Below are 21,623 nucleotides of genomic sequence, written 5' to 3'. Positions count from 1 at the left end.
TCCATTTGCACAACAGCATGTGAAATTGATTGTCAAACAGTGTTGCTTCCTAAGTGGTCAGTTTGATTTCACAGAAGTTTGATTTGGAGTTATATTCTGTTGTTTAAGTGTTCCCTTTATTTTTTTGAGCAGTGTATTAAGTAAATTTGTCCATGATTCCACAATGGAGGCTAACATGTAAATGTGTGTAACTAAATAACACTGAACGCAGATATATAATGAACTAATAATGAAGTGACAGTGCACAGGGATAATCTATTTATTATATTGCATCTGCCTGAGCAAGTTACACATTTACACAAGAAATGTAATGATAATTATGTGCGTAAGGCCAGGGTCACACTTGCGAGTGTGATGTGAGAAACTCACGCGAGTCTCTCACATCAATGCCCAGCGCTGCTGCCGGCACTCGGCACCGAAATGTGCGGCTGCATGTATTATAGAAATACATGCAGCCGTACACACTCCAGTCCCGCAGTATCAGTACCAGTTTTTCACACCTGGATTTGGGGGATCCTCTGCCATTCTTCCTTGAAGATCCTCTCCAGTTCCATCAGGTTGGATGGTGAACGTTGGTGAACAGCCATTTTCAGGTCTCTCCAGAGATGCTCAATTGGGTTTAGGTCAGGGCTCTGGCTGGGCCAGTCAAGAATGGTCACAGAGTTGTTCTGAAGTCACTCCTTTGCTATTTTAGCTATGTGCTTAGGGTCATTGCCTTGTTAGAAGGTGAACTTTCGGCTAAGTCTGGGGTCCAGAGCACTCTGGAAAACGTTTTCATCCAGGATATCTCTGTACTTGGCCGCATTCATGTTTCCTTCAATGACAACCAGTCGTCCTGTCCCTGCAGCTGAAAAACACCCCCATAGCATGATGCTGCCACCACCATGTTTCACTGTTGAGATTGTATTGGGCAGGTGATGAGCAGTGCCTGGTTTTCTCCACACATACCGCTTAGAATATCACCAAAAACGTCTATCTTCATCTCATCAGACCAGAGAATCTTATTTCTCTTAGGCTGGGAGTCCATCTTCTGTATTTTTAGCAAACTCTATGCAGGCTTTCATATGTCTTGCACTGAGGAGAGGCTTCCGTCGGGCCATAAAGGCCCGACTGGTGGAGGGCTGCAGTGATAGTTCACTTTGTGGAACTTTCTCCCATCTACCTACTGCATCTCTGGAGCTCAGCCACAGTGATCTTTGGGTTCTTCCTTACCTCTCTCACCAAGGCTCTTCTCCCACGATTGCTCAGTTTGGCTGGATGGCCAGTTCTAGGAAGACTTATGGTGGTCCCAAACTTCTTCCATTTAAGGATTATGGAGGCCACTGTGCTCTTAGGAACCATGAGTACTGCAGAAATTCTGTTGTAACCTTGGCCAGATCTGTGCCTTGCCACAATTCTGTTTCTGAGCTCCTTGGTCAGTTCCTTTGACCTCACGATTCTCATTTGGTCTGACATGCACTGTGAGTTGTGAGGCCTTATATAGACAGGTGTGTGCCTTTCCAAATCAAGTCCTATGAGTTTAATGAAACACAGCTGGACTCCAATGAAGGAGTAGAACCATCTCAAGGAGGATCACAAGGAAATGGACAGCATGTGACTTAAATGAGTGTCTGAGCAAAGGGTCTGAATACTTATGACCATGTGATATTTCAGTTTTTCTTTTTTATTAAATTTGAAAAAAATTCCAAATTTCTGTTTTTTTTCAGTCAAGATGTGGTGCAAAGTGTACATTAATGTGAAAAAATGAACTTTTATGAATTTACGAAAGGGCAGCAATGAAACAAAGAGTGAAAAATTTAAAGGGGTCTGAATACTTTCCGTACCCACTGTCTGCTAGGTATGAACTGAAAGAGTCTTAGGCCGGCCTCACACTAGCATGTTTTACGAACGTAAGAGAGGTGCTGAAAATACGGATTGCATACGGTACAATGCTTCTCTATGGCCAAGCTCCTATCTGCCGTATTTTACTGATCCGTATTATATGGTCTTCTACGGCCGTAGAAAATCGCAGCATGCTGCGTTTGTCACCGTACGCCAATGAAAGTCTATGGAGGCCAGAAAAATACGGATTACACACGGACCAGCAGTGTGACTTGCGAGAAATACGCAGCGGTGTTAGAGAGAACAGCGGTGTTAGAGAGAAAAGCCGGCAATTCAGTGCGGTGTACAGTAAAATCACACTGACAGCTTACAATAGAATAGGTAGAATAAATGTGTACACATAGTATAGGGGTATATATATATACTAGATTGTGGCCCGATTCTAACGCATCGGGTATTCTAGAATATGCATGTCCCCGTAGTATATGGACAATGATGATTCCAGAATTCGCGGCAGACTGTGCCCGTCGCTGATTGGTCAAGGCAACCTTTATGACATCATCGTCGCCATGGCAACCATTATGACATCTACGTCGATACTGTACCCGTCGCTGAATCAGAAACGTGGGATTTCTACGTCCTTTATGACATCATCGTCGCTGTGCCCGTTGCTGATTGGTCGAGCCCTGGCGGCCTCGAACAATCAGAGACTCGGGATGTCTACGTCTTTTATGACATCATCGTCGATACTGTGCCTGTCGCTGATTGGTCGAGGCCTGGCGGCCTCGACCAATCAGAGACGCGGGATTTGCAGGACAGACAGACAGAAAGAAAGACAGACAGACAGACAGACGGAAAAACCCTTAGACAATTATATATATAGACTAGATTGTGGCCCGATTCTAACGCATCGGGTATTCTAGAATATGCATGTCCCCGTAGTATATGGACAATGATGATTCCAGAATTCGCGGCAGACTGTGCCCGTCGCTGATTGGTCGAGGCAACCTTTATTACATCATCGTCGCCATGGCAACCATTATGACATCTACGTCGATACTGTGCCCGTCGCTGAATCAGAAACGTGGGATTTCTACGTCCTTTATGACATCATCGTCGCTGTGCCCGTTGCTGTATATATATATATATATATATATATATATATATACTAGATTGTGGCCCGATTCTAACGCATCGGGTATTCTAGAATATGCATGTCCCCGTAGTATATGGACAATGATGATTCCAGAATTCGCGGCAGACTGTGCCCGTCGCTGATTGGTCGAGGCAACCTTTATGACATCATCGTCGCCATGGCAACCATTATGACATCATCGTCGCTGTGCCCGTTGCTGATTGGTCGAGGCCTGGCGGCCTCAACCAATCAGAGACAGGGGATGTCTACGTCCTTTATGACATCATCGTCGCTGTGCCCGTCGCTGATTGGTCAAGGCCTGGCGGCCTCGACCAGAGAGGCGGGATTTCCAGGACAGACAGAAAGACAGACAGACAGATGGAAAAACCCTTAGACAATTATATATATAGAAGATATATATATAAATTAAGGCAGCACTGAGAGAGACTTGCATCTAATTTTACTTACTAAAATTCAAAGATGTCTTCAACCCCCCTAAGACCAATGCATATTGGCATAATGTTAGTTGTTGCTTATTTCTGCTTTACTAAGTTTTGCTGCTTCTGACATTACTTTTGTATTGTGTTTTCTCACGCCTCTCCTGTGTCATTCCCTGTCATTCTATATAACACTAGATTGTGGCCCGATTCTAACGTATCGGGTATTCTAGAATATGCATGTCCCCGTAGTATATGGACAATGATGATTCCAGAATTCGCGGCAGACTGTGCCCGTCGTTGATTGGTCGAGGCAACCTTTATGACATCATCGTCGCCATGGCAACCATTATGACATCATCGTCGCTGTGCCCGTTGCTGATTGGTCGAGGCCTGGCGGCCTCGACCAATCAGAGACGCGGGATTTCTACGTCGATACTGTGCCCGTCTCTGGTCGAGGCCGCCAGGCCTCGACCAATCAGAGACGCGGGATTTCCAGGACAGACAGACAGACAGACAGAAAGACGGAAAAACCCTTAGACAATTATATATATAGATATGTCATTGAGACACATATACAGTGGGGCAAAAAAGTATTTAGTCAGTCAGCAATAGTGCAAGTTCCACCACTTAAAAAGATGAGAGGCGTCTGTAATTTACATCATAGGTAGACCTCAACTATGGGAGACAAACTGAGAAAAAAAAATCCAGAAAATCACATTGTCTGTTTTTTTATCATTTTTTTTGCATATTATGGTGGAAAATAAGTATTTGGTCAGAAACAAACAATCAAGATTTCTGGCTCTCACAGACCTGTAACTTCTTCTTTAAGAGTCTCCTCTTTCCTCCACTCATTACCTGTAGTAATGGCACCTGTTTAAACTTGTTATCAGTATAAAAAGACACCTGTGCACACCCTCAAACAGTCTGACTCCAAACTCCACTATGGTGAAGACCAAAGAGCTGTCAAAGGACACCAGAAACAAAATTGTAGCCCTGCACCAGGCTGGGAAGACTGAATCTGCAATAGCCAACCAGCTTGGAGTGAAGAAATCAACAGTGGGAGCAATAATTAGAAAATGGAAGACATACAAGACCACTGATAATCTCCCTCGATCTGGGGTTCCACGCAAAATCCCACCCCGTGGGGTCAGAATGATCACAAGAACGGTGAGCAAAAATCCCAGAACCACGCGGGGGGACCTAGTGAATGAACTGCAGAGAGCTGGGACCAATGTAACAAGGCCTACCATAAGTAACACACTACGCCACCATGGACTCAGATCCTGTAGTGCCAGACGTGTCCCACTGCTTAAGCCAGTACATGTCCGGGCCCATCTGAAGTTTGCTAGAGAGCATTTGGATGATCCAGAGGAGTTTTGGGAAAATGTCCTATGGTCTGATGAAACCAAACTGGAACTGTTTGGTAGAAACACAACTTGTCGTGTTTGGAGGAAAAAGAATACTGAGTTGCATCCATCAAAAACCATACCTACTGTAAAGCATGGTGGTGGAAACATCATGCTTTGGGGCTGTTTCTCTGCAAAGGGGCCAGGACGACTGATCCGGGTAAATGAAAGAATGAATGGGGCCATGTATCGTGAGATTTTGAGTGCAAACCTCCTTCCATCAGCAAGGGCATTGAAGATGAAACGTGGCTAGGTCTTTCAACATGACAATGATCCAAAGCACACCGCCAGGGCAATGAAGGAGTGGCTCCGTAAGAAGCATTTCAAGGTCCTGGAGTGGCCTAGCCAGCCTCCAGATCTCAACCCTATAGAAAACCTTTGGAGGGAGTTGAAAGTCCGTGTTGCCAAGCGAAAAACATCACTGCTCTAGAGGAGATCTGCATGGAGGAATGGGCCAACATACCAACAACAGTGTGTGGCAACCTTGTGAAGACTTACAGAAAACGTTTGACCTCTGTCATTGCCAACAAAGGATATATTACAAAGTATTGAGATGAAATTTTGTTTCTGACCAAATACTTATTTTCCACCATAATATGCAAATAAAATGTTAAAAAAACAATGTGATTTTCTGGATTTTTTTTTCTCAGTTTGTCTCCCATAGTTGAGGTCTACCTATGATGTAAATTACAGACGCCTCTCATCTTTTTAAGTGGTGGAACTTGCACTATTGCTGACTGACTAAATACTTTTTTGCCCCACTCTATGTATATATATTAATATCTCATCCAGCGCTAGATAGCTTTAAAGCCGGTAATTCAATTGCCGGCTTTTGCTATCTCCTTCCTAAACCCGACATGATATGAGACATGGTTTACATACAGTAAACCATGTCATATCCCCATTTTTTTTTGCATATTCCACACTACTAATGTTAGTAGTGTGTATGTGCAAAATTTGGGCGCTCTATTAAATTAAAGGGTTAAATGGCGGAAAAAATTGGCATGGGCTCCCGCGCAATTTTCTCCGCCAGAGTAGTAAAGCCAGTGACTGAGGGCAGATATTAATAGCCTGGAGAGGGTCCATGGTTATTGGCCCCCCCCTGGCTAAAAACATCTGCCCCCAGCCATCCCAGAAAAGGCACATCTGGAAGATGCACCTATTCTGGCACTTGGCCACTCTCTTCCCATTCCCGTGTAGCAGTGGGATATGGGGTAATAAAGGGTTAATGTCACCTTGCTATTGTAAGGTGACATTAAGCCAGATTAATAATGGAGAGGCGTCAATTATGACACCTATCCATTATTAATCCAATTGTCTGAAATGGTTAAAAAACACACACACACTTTATTACAAAGTCTTTTAATGAAATAAAGACACAGGTTGTTTTCATATTTTATTAGACTCTTAATCCACCTGAAGACCTTCGCTCTGTAACAAAGAAAAAAAAAAAAAAACAACAATATCTCATACCTTCCGATCTGTCACGTCCCACGCTGTAAATCGATCTGAAGGGGTTAAATTATTTTACACCCAGGAGCTTTGCTAATGCAGCTGTGCTCGTGGCTGTAAAACCCCAGCGAATGAATTGAAAGTAGGTCAAAGACCTGTAGTTACCTTCATTCGCGGTGATGCGCCGTCTGCTGGTTGTCCTCATATGACCTCGAGCGTGGGAACTTTTCAGAATATTTTCCCAGCCTCGAGGTCATATGAGGACAACCAGCGCATCACCGCGAATGAAGCTGTCATAATTGACGCCTCTCCATTATTAATGCAGAATGGGAATGGGAAGAGAGTGGCCAAGTGCCAGAATAGGCGCATCTTGCAGATGTGCCTTTTCTGGGGTGGCTGGGGGCAGATGTTTTTAGCCGGGGGGGGGGGGGGGGGGAAATAACCATGGACCCTTTCCAGGTTATTAATATCTGCCCTCAGTCACTGGCTTTACTACCCTGGCGGAGAAAATTGCGCGGGAGCCCACGACAATTTTTAACCCTTTAATTTAATAGCTAGAGCGCCCAAATTTTGCACATGCATACTACTAACATTAGTAGTGTGGAATATGCAAAAAAAAATGGGGATAGGAGATGGTTTACTGTATGTAAACCATGTCTCATATCATGTCGGGTTTAGGAAGGGGATAGCTTTAAAGCCAGCAATTCAATTGCCGGCTTTTGCTATCTCGCGCTGGATGAAATATTAATAAATATATATATATATATATATATATATATATATATATATATATATATGTGTGTGTGTGTGTGTGTGTGTCTCACTGACATATATATATATATATATATATATATAACAGTATATATGATGTTACGATTTTTTGAGAACATGGATCCATTGTATGTCCGTATGTTCCATACGGATTACATACGGAGGATGCCATGCGCAAAATACGCTGACACACCCTGCCTACGGAGGAGATACGGACCATTATTTTGGGGACTTTTCTGCGTATTACGGCTGTAAATTACGGACCGTATTTTTATATGGTGAGTGTGACGCCGGCCTTAGGCTTAAACAAAGTTATTGTTTGTGCACTAAATGTCTGAAAACTGCAGAAACTTGTGCACGCATAGTCTTAGGCCATGTGCACACACTGAGTATTTGGTCAGTATTTTACCTCAGTATCTGTAACCCAAAACCAGGAGTGGATGATAAATACAGAAGTGGTGCATATGTTTCTATTATATTTTTCCTCTGATTGTTCCACTCCTGGTTTTGGCTTACAAATACTGAGGTAAAAACTGACCAAATACTCAACGGGTGAACGTGGCCTAATCTAACAATGCATCATTCAGAAAAGTTTTTTCTGTAGATTTCTCAAACTACAATACAGACTCTTTCCTAAAGGTACCGTCACACTTACCGACGCTGCAGCGATACCGACAACGATCCGGATCGCTGCAGCGTCGCTGTTTGGTCGCTGGAGAGCTGTCACACAGACCGCTCTCCAGCGACCAACAATCCCGAGGTCCCCGGTAACCAGGGTAAACATCGGGTAACTAAGCGCAGGGCCGCGCTTAGTAACCCGATTTTTATCCTGGTTACCAGCGTAAAAAAATAAACAGTACATACTTACATTCAGCTGTCTGTCCCTTGCCGTCTGGTTCCTGCACTGACTGCTGGCCGTAAAGTGAAAGTACAGCACAGTGGTGAGTCACACAGCGGTGACTCACCGCTGTGGCTGTGCTCTGCTTTCACTTTACGGCCAGCAGTCAGTGCAGGAACCAGACGGCAAGGGACAGACAGCTGAATGTAAGTATGTACTGTTTGTTTTTTTACGCTGGTAACCAGGGTAAACAGCGGGTTACTAAGCGCGGCCCTGCGCTTAGTTACCCGATCTTTACCCTGGTTACCAGTGAAGACATCGCTGAATCGGTGTCACACACGCAGATTCAGCGATGTCTACGGGGAGTCCAGCGACGAAATAAAGTTCTGGACTTTCTTCCCCGACCAGCGATCTCCCAGCAGGGGCCTGATCGCTGCTGCCTGTCACACTGGACGATATCACTAGCGAGGACGCTGCAACGTCACGGATCGCTAGCGATATCGTCTAGTGTGACAGTACCTTAAGGATAAGCAATGAATATCACATTAGTGGTGGTCCAACTCCCAGCACCCTGCTGATCAGTGAATAAGGACTGGAGCCATTGTGTTTCAGCCAGTACTGCATCCTTCTCATGTGCAATATTTATTTTACCATAAAATGTACTGGAAAATCTGAAAAACAATTTGAAATGTGGTGACATTGCAGAAAAAAAGGACTTCCGCCATTGTTTTTTTAGGTTTTCTTTTTATGGTGACATAGCAATATGATATTACAGGTCAGTACGATTACGATGATCCTGAACTTGTATAGGTTTTTTTATTTTAATAGTTCCAAAAGAAAGACATTTGTAAACAAAAGAAAAATTGGTTTGTGTCACTATTATCTGAGACCCCTCACATTTTAAAATGTCTGCCTATTGAGCAGTGTGAGGGCTTGTTTTGTGTGTGGCAAGCTGACATTTTTATATGGACACCATATTGGGGTACATACAGTGTTTTGATAACTCTTTATTGCATTTTTTTTATGGAGACTTAGCAATTGAAAAACAGCAATTCTGGCATTCCAATTTTTGGGGGTTTTTACCATACCCGTTCAATAATACCTTTTTTTAGATCAAACTTTTACAGGTGCAGCAACATGGGATTTTTTTCTTGTGTTTACTCTTAATAAGGGAAAATATGGGTCCGAAAATAGTTTAATTTTTCAGCTATTTTTTTTTATTTTCTTCTTCTTTTATTTAATTTTCCCACTTAGGACACTTAAATCTGTATTTATATTATTGCTTGTTGCATACACTGTATTGCAATATATAAAACTAAAATATACAATACCATGTGTTGCTGTATATAGCTAAAAGACTCTGATGGTTGTGCTTTACAGGAGTACCAATATGGAAGCAATGGGGGCTTTCAGCATGCCCCTTGCTGTCAAAGTAGTCCATCACCATCCTTTTATTGGGTCACAATGAATGCTTGCAGTGGAGTGCGCCTTATATGTTGCTGTCAAAGATTGATGTTAGGGGTCGAGTTCCCGCCTCTGCACAGGTGGAGTCTCAAACCATCTCCGCTGCGGTCTCCTATTCTTTTCCAGCCGCAGTGGAGCCTGCTCAGCAGAGAGGTCAGTCTCAGCATCTGGCTCAGCCCGATACTGTGCGGATGGTTACTGCTGCCTTTCCAGGCTCAGCCATTGTAGCCAGTGCTGGTCAGCAGCAAGCAGACATCTCTGGGACTAAGTCCCGCTTTTCCCCTTCTGAGCATGCCCAAGGTAAGACCTCTCATTGGAGGTCAGGGGTCACATGCTCAGGTACTGCAGCAGCTCCCATTGGTCCTCTAGGAAGGTCCTGAAGTTGCTGCAGCTATAAAAGGTTTGCATGGCCACACGGCCATGCGCTAGGATCAGCTTATGTCATGAGCTTTTGAGGAGGTGTTTGCGTGCTTGCTACTCCCTGACCACTGATTGCTTTTGCTCTGTCAGGCAGCTGTGTTCCCCTGTGACGCTAACAGGGCACAGCATTACTGTTTTCCAAAAAGAAGTGAAAAAAAACATATTTTACTTATTTTTTTTCCAGCATTATTGTTGTCAGTTTTAAAGACCACTAAAAGACCTCAAACTATTAAAGGGAGTGTGTCAGCCCAACCTGGTAGTATTAGCACACAGCCTTGTAGGGGATGAAGTCTGTATGAAAATTGTACCTTTAGGGAATGTTCACATGTGGTGTAATTGCAATGTTTTAGTTGCGGATTTTACAATTTTGGTGCATACAATATGTAGCGCTTTACAGTGCCAGTAAAGTCAAGGAGATTTCTGAAATATTATCTAAACACTATTTTCTTTTGCACATTTATTGGAGTCCTGTTGTATTTTTCCCAAAACGAAGCATGTCAATTATTGCAGCATTTTTTGCAGTAATTTTCACCCATTCAGATGAATACCTGAAAAATGCAACTGAAAAAGCGTTAGAAAAATGTAATGTAAACAGCATTTTTCATGCCTTGTGTGGACATATCCTGATCGTTCTCATCACTGCCTCCATTCTGCAGGTACCAAAGCGCTATAAAACATACCGATTAGGGTGTTTAGTGCACCTGGAGGGTCGCAGAAACGTTCCAGGCACTATTCTGCCTTCTGGTCTTACATCCCCCCACCTCCGTTACTGGTGACATGCCTGTTTTTTATTGGCGTCACGAATAAAAGTCCCCCATACAAGTCTAAAGGTCAGCGAAAATCACGAACAGCACATGGATGTCCTCTGCTGTCCGGGAGGTTATGAACTTTATCCCCTTCCCCGGCAGCCTCACGATTTTAGTCACAAGGGTGGCGCTGGCACAGATTCTGTAACTGCGCCACTGGTACTGACTGACAACCGAACCTAATTATGGGCCAGTGTCAGTCAGTACCGGCGGCGCGGTTAAAGCCTCCACTCACTATGTACCGAGCGGTGACTGATACTGTCAGCACCATGCGTGACTGAAAGAATGCGGCTGCTTGGGGGGAATAAAATTAATTTCCTCCTGGCAGAGGGGCTCTCAATGTCAGCTCTGCATAGGGTTTGAACGCTATTATCCTGCAGATTAACCCCATATCTGCTGGGTAATAGTGTTATTTTACATGAGGGTTTCCCTTCAATAACATTGAAATGAATCTGAGAAGCTTTGCAATTTATTTATTTTTACATACGATAAGTAAAAATTACTGCTAAAAAAATTGATGGTAAAAAAACGGCACTGACCAAACACTGATGAAACTTGGATGAAAAATACAGATGACACTCCGACAGGTTTTTGCCTACGTGACAAATCACAGAGGTGTGAATTACGCATAAGAACAGTAGGACTAAGGTCAGTCTAATTTTACGTAACGGACTTTTAAATATAAAGTGTATTCCTGGATCAGTGTTCATATTTAACATTTAGCACCAGAAGGTGAATCTCTTCTCATTAATTAGCAGTATGGCTGCAGTGTGCAAACCAGAGGGAATTACGAGAAGTGTCTGATTAGCCAGAAGAGTTGGAAGAGCACTATTCCGCTGAACAACGCATTTACAGGTGATGCTTTTCACCATGTAGTTACACCACAAATTGTATAGGTGAAATATATTTATTAAATGTGTTTCCTTTGTAATAGCTGCATGATAAAACATAAGAAAATCCCAAGAACATTTTGGGTAACTGCAGTCTGAAACCAAGTCTCACGTTACTGCATATCTCAGGACATGGAGCAGCACACTGCGGCTACGTCTGTACTGTATAGATAAACCCCACTGACATCACTTTGTTCCGCTGGGGTGTCCTTCAATTTGACAAGAAGAAAATTGCTGCATGCAGTGTAAGGCCGGGGTCACACTTGTGAGAAACCCGCATGAGTCTCTCGCATCAGCACCCGACACTACCGCCGGCACTCGAGACCGGAGTGTGTGGCTGCATGTATTTCTATGCAGATGAACGCTCCGGTCCCGAGTGCCGGCGGCAGTGCCGGGTGTTGATGCGAGAGACTCGTGCGGGTTTCTTGAATTGCACTCGCAAGTGTGACCCCGGCCTAACTGTGACCATCTAAAGCTACCGCTACCAGGTGCGACAATCTGTCTCCTACAGCTCATTTGGCACCAGGTTTCCCAATATAAACTGCACACATTATTAGATGGATCTTTTAGACCAGTTAAAGGGTTTGTCTGGTCTATAATGACAAGTCTGCAGTCTCCCCGCGCTGTGAGGATTCTCTGGTGTCCGCATCAGGAACAGTGGTCAAATGACAGCGAGTATGTGATATACCTGCTCCCGGCCACAATCAGACTAGACTGTTTATGGTGCGCTCAATGCAAGTGTATTGCTTAAGGCCAGAAACAGTCTAGTCGTATTGTGGCAGAGATCGTGCATATCACATACTTGCGGGGTCATGTGACGCCGACGAATCCTCATAGCGCGCAGTGACAGAGTGACTGCAGACTTGTTGTGTTAGACTGGACAACCCCTTTAAGCTGTTGAACTTACTTTGAAAATCCATGTCAGAATGGATCTGTAATCCTAAAATATCAGGAAACATTTTTTGCTCGTTTATGCAGGGAAACTTTTGAAAAGTCTGACACGGATTTTGAAAATAAACTCATCAGCTTCATCAAATCTAATCTATGTAACAATGTATCTATGTAACAATGTATTCATTCATGTATGCAGCGGTAGTTTTCTTCAAGCATCTTTTCACTCGATTTTATATGGCGGCTCCGCCATCTTTGCTCTATACTTTCCAGTATATAGAGTGGGCGGGTTGCAAACAAATCCACCAAAAGAATGAATATAAAATTTCTTTTAACCGATTCAAGATTTCTGAACCCTGAAACTGTTAAAATTCCTGATGTAAGATGGAACGTGCACAGCAATGTCGGTTTTTCTGTTGCTGTGTAACGTTCATTTTTTGTGATAATTTTTTCAGATGCAATCCGATTGAATAAGTAGTGTGCTCATGCCCCAGTTAGGTTGTTCCTGAGCCACACAGTCCAACAGTAAAAGGCTTTTTTGAGCCTCGATGAGCCAGTTAGGTTTTGATTCAATTACATTTCCAAGAAAGTGCAGGCACTAAAATAAAAAATGCTGTGAGATTTCAGCTCTGAATGCCGGAGGATTGGGAATAAACTCTGTAGTGTAATAATCTTTAAAAAGAATTGTCAGCGTCACTTCACACATCAGCCCTGAGTGTTACGGACAGTGGTCAGAGGCCGATCTCAGATTCATCATCCCAACCACAGCTTTCCACAACCCCGTCCTCAGGAAAATCCATCTCTACATTGTACTCAAAGTCCGGGTCATCTTTTTTCTTTCTGTTCTTTTCAAAGAGTTCATCCATGATGCTCTTTCTCTTGGCAAGCTCCTTGTCATCCAGTTTGTTAAGATCTTCATCTGGATCTACAGTTTCTTCTCTCCGGATGGCATTGAGGCTAACGTCTAGACTCTCGCCTTTCAGATGCGCCTTCAGTAACTTATATAATCTTTCCATCTGCTTCAATGAAACGCCTCTCAAGTATTCCCTGTGTCGGGGATTGTTCTTAAGTTGTTCCGCTGCTCGGCCGCAATCTATGGGCACAGAAAACCAACAACACAAAGTATCACAAAACCCACCAGGATAAAACATCACCAATGTCACGTAGCCAGTCTCAGTCACAAACGATGTATGTATCACCGAAAAATAGTTGTCACATATGGCGTCTGCCCATTATCTAGACTCGGCCTGCACAACATATGGCCCACCGAAGGATGTTGTGCAGCCACTGGAGCTGTACGGGATGCGACTGCTCCTTCTTCCCATATTGAAATATATTTGTGTCTTTCGCGGACCTGACGTGCAGCGGCGTGATGAGGTCAGAACCCTGATGCCAGCGTCTCACAGGCAAAAGAGACGTCGGGCACTGATAAGCACTCCAAACAGGAGCTGAAGATTAAATGTCATGTTATATGAGGAGCTGGCGGAGGGAAGGGTTGTGTTAATACGATGGCACATAATGTGACAATTTGGGACATTATGGGGCATTGTAAAAGTGGGCATAGTATAGCGAGGGACAGTGGGTGGGGGAACTTGGAAAAACAGTTTAGGGGAAATATGGAAAGGAGCAGTATGTGTGGGGACATTATGGAGAGGGGTTGTGTGGGGGATATTTTGGAGAGGGGCAGTGTAAGGGGGATATTATACAGATGGGCAGAGTGGGGGATATTTTGAATAGGGGCAGTGTAAGGGAGGTATTAAAAGTGAACTTGTCACCAGGTTTGGCCGATAAGACATACGGCCACCACCTTTCAGGGCTGATATACAGCATTCTACAATCCTGTATCTCTGCCCCCATCGTGACCTGTAAGAGAAGAAAAGTAACTTTTATTATACTCACCAGGGGGTGGTCCGGTCCAATGGGCATCCCTGGTCTTGGTCCGACGCCTCCCATCTTCTTACGATCTCCATCCTATGTATCTTTGGCATGCTCGTATATTACGTTTGCATCCCTGCGGCTGTTAGGCTGGACACATGTGGGGATTGCCTGTTTGTTAGGGAAACCCCACATCTGATCAGGCTGTCTAACACCCACAAATCATGCAGCCGCAGGGATGTGAACATAATATACGAGCACGCCCAAGATGCTTTGATAACACCCGAGCATGCCCTGATACAACTTTATCAAGTTCGCTTATCACTAGAAGAGACTTATCAATCAAGCCAGCTTGGTGGGAAGCCATTCCCATAACTCTTCTTCTTTATTCACGACTTATTGTTCGATTATATGGAACACTTAAAAATATACAGGTATAAACAGTATTTTTTCACTTAAATGGAAGCATTTTGGCATAAATTGCAGTTGGGTTTCATTAAAAGTTATCCAATGTTTGCCTCCTATCATCTTTGTGCTACATTGTCTCTTGTTAGCTGCATAATGCGTTAAAGGGACTCTGTCCCCAAAAATCGTATCTGAGCTAAGCCCACCGGCATCAGGGGCTTATTTACAGCATTAAGTAATGCTGTAGATAAGCCCCGATGTATCCTGAAAGATGAGAAATAAAGGTTATATTATACTCACCCAGGGGCGGTCCGGTCCGATGGGTGTCGCGGTCCAGGGCCTCCCATCTTCTTACGATGACGTCCTCTTCTTGTCTTCTTGCTGCAGCTCCGGCGCAGGCGTACTTTATCTGCCCTGTTGAGGGCCGAGCAAAGTACTGCAGTGCGCAGGCGCCGGGAAAGGTCAGAGAGGCCCGGCCCCTGTGCACTGCAGTACTTTGCTCTGCCCTCAACAGGACAGACAAAGTACACCTGCGCCGGAGCTGCAGCCTGAAGACAAGAAGAGGACGTCGTCGTAAGAAGATGGGAGGCCCCGGACCGCGACGCCCATCGGACCAGACCGCCCCTGGATGAGTATAATCTAACCTCTTTTTCTCCTCTTTCAGGTTACATCGGGGGCTTATCTACAGCATTACAGAATGCTATAGATAAGCCCCTGATGCCGGTTAGGGGGTGACAGGTTCCCTTTAAGTAAGAATCCATCAGTGAGCTTCTACTAAGAGTGTTTATAAGCGTATGGTCACACTGAGGTTTTTTTTTAAGCAGAAACTCTCCAAAATTCTCTATAAACACTGCTTCAAAAACACTAGTAAAATTCTTCCAATTTATTTCTATGACTGTTTTCGTTCTGAATAGTTCGTGAAAAACTCCTGGGGGTAAAACAGAAAGTGCTTGTCACTTCTTTGTAGCGCAGGGATGGGGAACCGCAGGCCTGTGGGTTGTTCATGGCTCTCTATTACCTTTTAGCCGCCTTCCCCCTCACTGCTTGAGCCAGTACCTGTGCTTTGGTGGCAACCAGCTCATTAGTTCCTTCTTGCTCTGTGAGCACGTGCACGCAGCATTTGTGCCAGTGTTAGGACATACTTTGTGGGCAGAGTTAGCGCACAATTTGGCACAAAAAGATTCCCAACCCATGTTAGAGCAGAAGGAAACTTCTCCCAACAAGGAATTGTCTAAAAAAAAGGCTGTAAATAACTACTCAGGCAAAAAAAAAAAAGTGTCCAACATTCCTCCAAACAACTTCAGAAAAAAGAAAAACTCCTCAAAAATGAGGATTTCGTAAAGCGGTTTCTACTTGAAAAGTCATTGTTTGTCAACTTCTCAAATAAAACTTAATGTGAACAATGCCAAAGCTCTGCCTCCAAAGCTTTAAAATAATCTCTGGAGGCAGATACACAGGGAGATCTAAAGGGGCTTTTCACAAAATTAGAATATCAAAAAGTTTATATATTTCAGTTCTTCAATACAAAAAGTGAAAATCATATTATATAGAGTCATTACACAGTGATCTATTTCAAGTGTTTGTTTCTGTTAATGTTAGAATAATTGACAAAAAAACACCTGCAAAGACTTCCTAAGTGTTTAAAACGGTCCCTCACTCTGTTTCAGTAGCTCCACAATCATGGGGAAGACTGGTGACTTGACAGATGTCCAGAAGGCAGTCATTGACACACTCCACAAGGAGGGTAAGCCACAAAAGGTCATTGCTAAAGAAGCTGGCTGTTCACAGAGTGCTGTATCTAAGCATATTAATGGGAAGTTGAGTGGAAGGAAAGTGTGGTAGAAAATGGTGCACAAGCAGCTGGGATAACCGCAGCCTTGAAAGGATTGTTAAGAAAAGGCCATTCAAAAATTTGGGGGAGATTCACAAGCAGTGGACTGTTGCTGGAGTCATTGCTTCAAGAACCACCACACACAGACGTATCCAGGACATGAACTACAAGTGTCACATTCCTTGTGTGAAGCCACTCATGACCAATAGACAACGCCAGAAGCATCTTACCTGGGCCAAGGAGAAAAAGAACTGGATTGTTGCTCATTGGTCCAAGGTGTTGGTTTAAGATTAAAGTAAATTTTGCATTTCATTTGGAATTCAAGGTTCCAGAGTCTGGAGGAAGAGTGGAGAGGTCACAATCCAAGCTGCTTGAGGTCTAGTGTGAAGTTTCCACAATCAGTGATGGTTTGGGGAGCCATGTCATCTGCAGGTGTAGGTCCACTGTGTTTTATCAAGACCAAAGTCAGTGCAGCCGTCTACCAGGAAATTTTAGAGCACTTCATGCTTCCTTCTGCCAACAAGCTTTCTGGAGATGGAAATTTAATTCTCCAGCAGGACTTGGCACCTGTCCACACGGCCAAAAGTACCAATACCTGGTATCACTGTGCTTGATTGGCCAGCAAACTCGCCTGACCTTAACCCCATGGAGAATCTATGGAATATCATGAAGGGGATGATGAGACACCAGACCCCACAATGCAGATGGACTGAAGGCTGCTATCAAAGCTACCTGGGCTTCCATAACAACTCAGTAGTGCCACAGGCTGATCACCTCCATCCCACGCCACATTGATGCAGTAATTGATGCAACTTTTTGATGATATTCTAATTTAGTGAGAAGCACTTGTATGTCTGGACCATGGATCTTAACAGCTCATTTACATGAAGAAAAACATGAATGTCTCTTGAATAAGACAAAAGATCGCAGATATCAAGGAATCCTTTTATTCAGCCTCCTATGACCTGCATTCACATGTGGATGGCTTAGGAGAGTGGATTCTACTGACAGATTCCATTTAATAGTGCTCTTCACCTGCTTGATAAAACAGAAAAAGCCCTTTACTGCCACCTACAGGCAGATCAAAAGCAAGAAAACTGTCACATGTCAAATTTAGGCAATCGGAGAAAAGAAAAACGCCTGTCTCTCTAGTTCCATCTATAGGTAATTGAATAAAGTTCATACCAAAGACTACAAAAAAACATGAAAGTCAGTACACTGTCAAAGGTTTAAAGATATGGTGATTTCTGGCAATTAAAGCAAGTTTCCAGATTCCTTATTGAAATTGCTATAATTTCTCCTGACATCAGAATATAGCAGGTTGGTAGATCCTAGTGTGTGATGTCAATGGCAGCGTCCATCTTCTTCATTTGTATAAACCGTGCAGAAATAGCCGCCATCAGCACAGTCCTACACTACTGATTATCACCCATATTGTCACTGAACGGTGGTCTGATAGTTAGGCGGGTTTCACCGAGTATGGACCGTGATGTATGTTCTGGCCACAGCTCTCCAGATCTGACCTATAAGTATCTACATCATCTTACCAGAGAATTTGGAGAAGTTCCTGATGGGCATAATGCGTTGTCTGGATTTCCCTTCTGTCTTCTCATATACTAAGATAATGGCCGGCGGCTGAAACCGAATGCCACATTTTTTAGCAGTGTAACTCGTATTATCCATTCAGAATAAGAATTCACCAACGCGATACCACCTAGAAGATCAAGAGCAAAAACACAAAGAACAAGAATTATTTTTATAGATTCCTGCAGGAAGGTTTTAGACAGACCGGGAACCTCCACCTCTTCAATGAGTTTTCCATTATTATTTGCACCCTTGGTGTTCCTGAGTGGCTCAGTGCACCCCCTACATACTTGTCTTCAATCTATCTCTGCCTTCCTATGTAAAGCAAGAGCTGTCAATCAAGAAGGTGGAGGGAGGAGATAGATGAAAAACAAGTAGGTGGGAAGGTGCTCTGACCTGCTTGGCCACACCAAGGGTGCACTGAGCGACTGTGATTAGCCACACCACGGGTGCACCCAGCGTCTGTCCTTGGCCACACCAAGGGTGCACTGAGCGACTGTGATTAGCCACACCAAGGGTGCACCCAGCGTCTGTCCTTGGCCACACCAAGGGTGCACCGAGCGACTGAGCTTGGCCACACCAAGGGAGTACCCAGTGCCTGTCCTTGGCCACACCAAGGGTGCATCCAGCGCCTGTCCTTGGCCACACCAAGGGTGCATCCAGCGCCTGTTCTTGGCCACACCAAGGGTGAACCCAGCGCCTGTTCTTGGCCACACCAAGGGTGCACCCAGCGCCTGTCCTTGGCCACACCAAGGGTGCACCCAGCTCCTGTCCTTGGCCACACCAAGGGTGCATCCAGCGCCTGGCCTTGGCCACACCAAGGGTGAACCCAGCGCCTGTCCTTGGCCACACCAAGGGTGCATCCAGCGCCTGTCCTTGGCCACACCAAGGGTGCACCCAGCGCCTGTCCTTGGCCACACCAAGGGTGCACCCAGCGTCTGTCCTTGGCCACACTAAGGGTGCACCCAGCGCCTGTACTTGGCCACACCAAGGGTGCACCCAGCGCCTGTACTTGGCCACACCAAGGGTGCACCCAGCGCCTGTTCTTGGCCACACCAAGGGTGCACCCAGCGTCTGTCCTTGGCCACACCAAGGGTGCACCCAGCGCCTGTCCTTGGCCACACCAAGGGTGCATCCAGCGCCTGTCCTTGGCCACACCAAGGGTGCATCCAGCGCCTGTTCTTGGCCACACCAAGGGTGAACCCAGCGCCTGTTCTTGGCCACACCAAGGGTGCACCCAGCGCCTGTCCTTGGCCACACCAAGGGTGCACCCAGCGCCTGTCCTTGGCCACACCAAGGGTGCATCCAGCGCCTGTTCTTGGCCACACCAAGGGTGAACCCAGCGCCTGTCCTTGGCCACACCAAGGGTGCATCCAGCGCCTGTCCTTGGCCACACTAAGGGTGCACCCAGCGCCTGTCCTTGGCCACACCAAGGGTGCACCCAGCGTCTGTCTTTGGCCACACTAAGGGTGCACCCAGCGCCTGTACTTGGCCACACCAAGGGTGCACCCAGCGCCTGTACTTGGCCACACCAAGGGTGCACCCAGCGCCTGTTCTTGGCCACACCAAGGGTGCACCCAGCGTCTGTCCTTGGCCACACTAAGGGTGCACCCAGCGCCTGTCCTTGGCCACACCAAGGGTGCACCCAGTGCCTGTACTTGGCCACACTTAAGGTGCTCCGAGCGCCTGTGCTTGGCCACACCAAGGGTGCACCCAGCGCCTGTCCTTGGCCACACTAAGGGTGCACCCAGCGCCTGTACTTTGCCACACTTAAGGTGCTCCGAGCGCCTGTGCTTGGCCACACCAAGGGTGCAACCAGCGCCTGTGCTTGGCCACACAAAGGGTGCACTGAGCACCTGTGATTAGCCACACCAAGGGTACCCTCAGTGCCTGTGCTTGGCCACACCAAGGGTGCACTGAGCACCTGTGATTAGCCACACCAAGGGTGCCCTCAGTGCCTGTGCTTGGCCACACCAAGGGTGCACCAAGCATCTGTCCTTGGCCACACCAAGGGTGCACCAAGCGCCTGTGATTGGCCACACCAAGGGTGCACTGAGCGCCTGTGCTTGGTTTGAACAGTCACTTTATGCTGACAGAATCACTTTACATATGTCAAACTGTCCACATTTTCTGATAGTTCTGGAGAACATGCAGTGACGAAGAGGAGCAGTAAAACGTGCTGCCTGAGATCACACACAAGAAGATGGTGAGCATGGGCCACAGAAATATAGGGCTACATCTGTGTGCACACCCCAGTGCTGTCCCATTCTTTTCAAACAGTGCTCAGACCCATAAAGTACAAAGGAAGAGTTCACACATCCGATAAAATCAGTGATCACAGTGAGATCTGTGAGACACAGACCAACTCCTACTCCCATCCAGAGACACAAATCTACACCGGAAGCTTCCATTTTACATCTGTGGATCTCTTGGAAGAAAAACATGTGAACTTCCCAGGGTTTTCTTATTGGCTTGAAAGTAATCACACCTCTTCAGTGGGAAAAAATGGAATAGAAAAAAAGGGAGCAACTGAGAAAAAAAGGGACTTTATTTCTTGGATGGTAACACACACGGATGGGCGAACGTCATTTAACCATAAACCTTTAGTGCTGGGATTCTCATCATGAGCTTAAAAGGGTAGTCCGGCCGTAGGCTACAAGTCTGCAGTCACTATCGCGTGTGCACGCCGTGCTGCGAGGATTCGCCGTCACTGGGAGCGAGTGGTCATGTGACCACAAGAATGGGATTTGCATAATTCCGACATAATTGTTCGCTCAATTCTCCGGCATGGAATGAGGCAGCGCATGTCTAGCTGGAACACGACCTCATGTATGCGAGTCACACGCCGGAGAATCCTCACAGTGCGCGCGATGCGAGGATTTACAAGTCTGCAGTCACATATAGCCTAAGGCCGGACAATCCCTTTACAGGGGTATTCCCAAAATGTCAATTATCCCATAGGATGGGTGATAACTTATTAATCGCTGGGGATTCCGCCCCAATCCTAGCAGTAATTCCAAGTATCGATCTCAGGGACCAGGGGGCAGCGCTCGGCTCCTCTCAGCATTCCCATAGGCAATGGGTGGACCGGGGGAGGTGCGGACCACCACTGGCTTAGGGAGGGCTAGCTGCTGCCATGTTGGGTGCCCCATATGTCGGGCTCAGCAGACTGTGCTGTACAGTGATGGTAATAATAACAGAAGTGTTTCCACATGGCTGTCGGTGGGATTATTGGGGTACATCACTGAGGGTATAACGCGCCATATAACCCAGATACCTCACTTCACAGACAATGTGACAAAAGCTCAGAATGTGGAGGGAGACACCCCATGTACAGGAGTCTGGATCAGAGAACCACAAATCCCAGCATGCGGTGCCTGCCATGGAATCCCCGGGCCTGCAGGGCACACTCACATGTATCGTATCAGCTCGTTCTGAACGGAAACCACCTTGTATCACTCACCTGGAACCTGGCGAGAAGGCGTTACCAGGGCAACCAGCCGCCAGGCCCCGCACTGAGGCTGCCCTAGCTGCCTGCGGGAAGCCAGAACGGTAATTTATTTGTTAGCAGTGTACAGTAAGTGCCTCCAGGGC

At 45.7% G+C, this 21,623-nt stretch overlaps 1 protein-coding gene across 3 annotated transcripts; it reads right to left on the bottom strand.

The window, feature by feature from the left end:
• Nucleotides 1–11,010: 11,010 nt before the first annotated feature.
• CEP19 (centrosomal protein 19) lies at nucleotides 11,011–21,591 on the bottom strand. 3 transcript variants are annotated; one of them, XM_069727900.1, is made up of 3 exons: nucleotides 21,493–21,591; nucleotides 17,993–18,159; nucleotides 11,011–13,427 (listed from the first exon to the last, which is right to left on the bottom strand). In XM_069727900.1, exons 2-3 carry the CDS (start codon nucleotides 18,126–18,128, stop codon nucleotides 13,066–13,068), a joined length of 498 nt encoding a protein of 165 aa, XP_069584001.1. In that variant the 5' UTR covers nucleotides 18,129–18,159; nucleotides 21,493–21,591; the 3' UTR covers nucleotides 11,011–13,065. The 3 variants fall into 3 exon arrangements, with proteins under 3 accessions (XP_069584001.1, XP_069584002.1, XP_069584003.1); XM_069727901.1 differs by lacking the exon at nucleotides 21,493–21,591 and adding an exon at nucleotides 21,444–21,490; XM_069727902.1 differs by lacking the exons at nucleotides 17,993–18,159; nucleotides 21,493–21,591 and adding an exon at nucleotides 16,676–17,068 and having other exon boundaries at nucleotides 11,793–13,427.
• Nucleotides 21,592–21,623: the final 32 nt, after the last annotated feature.

Source organism: Ranitomeya imitator, chromosome 5 (assembly GCF_032444005.1).
Source record: "Ranitomeya imitator isolate aRanImi1 chromosome 5, aRanImi1.pri, whole genome shotgun sequence".
Lineage (NCBI taxonomy): Eukaryota > Metazoa > Chordata > Amphibia > Anura > Dendrobatidae > Ranitomeya > Ranitomeya imitator.
Note: the sequence above shows the minus strand (reverse complement) of the source record. Positions and strands in the feature narration are given on the sequence as shown.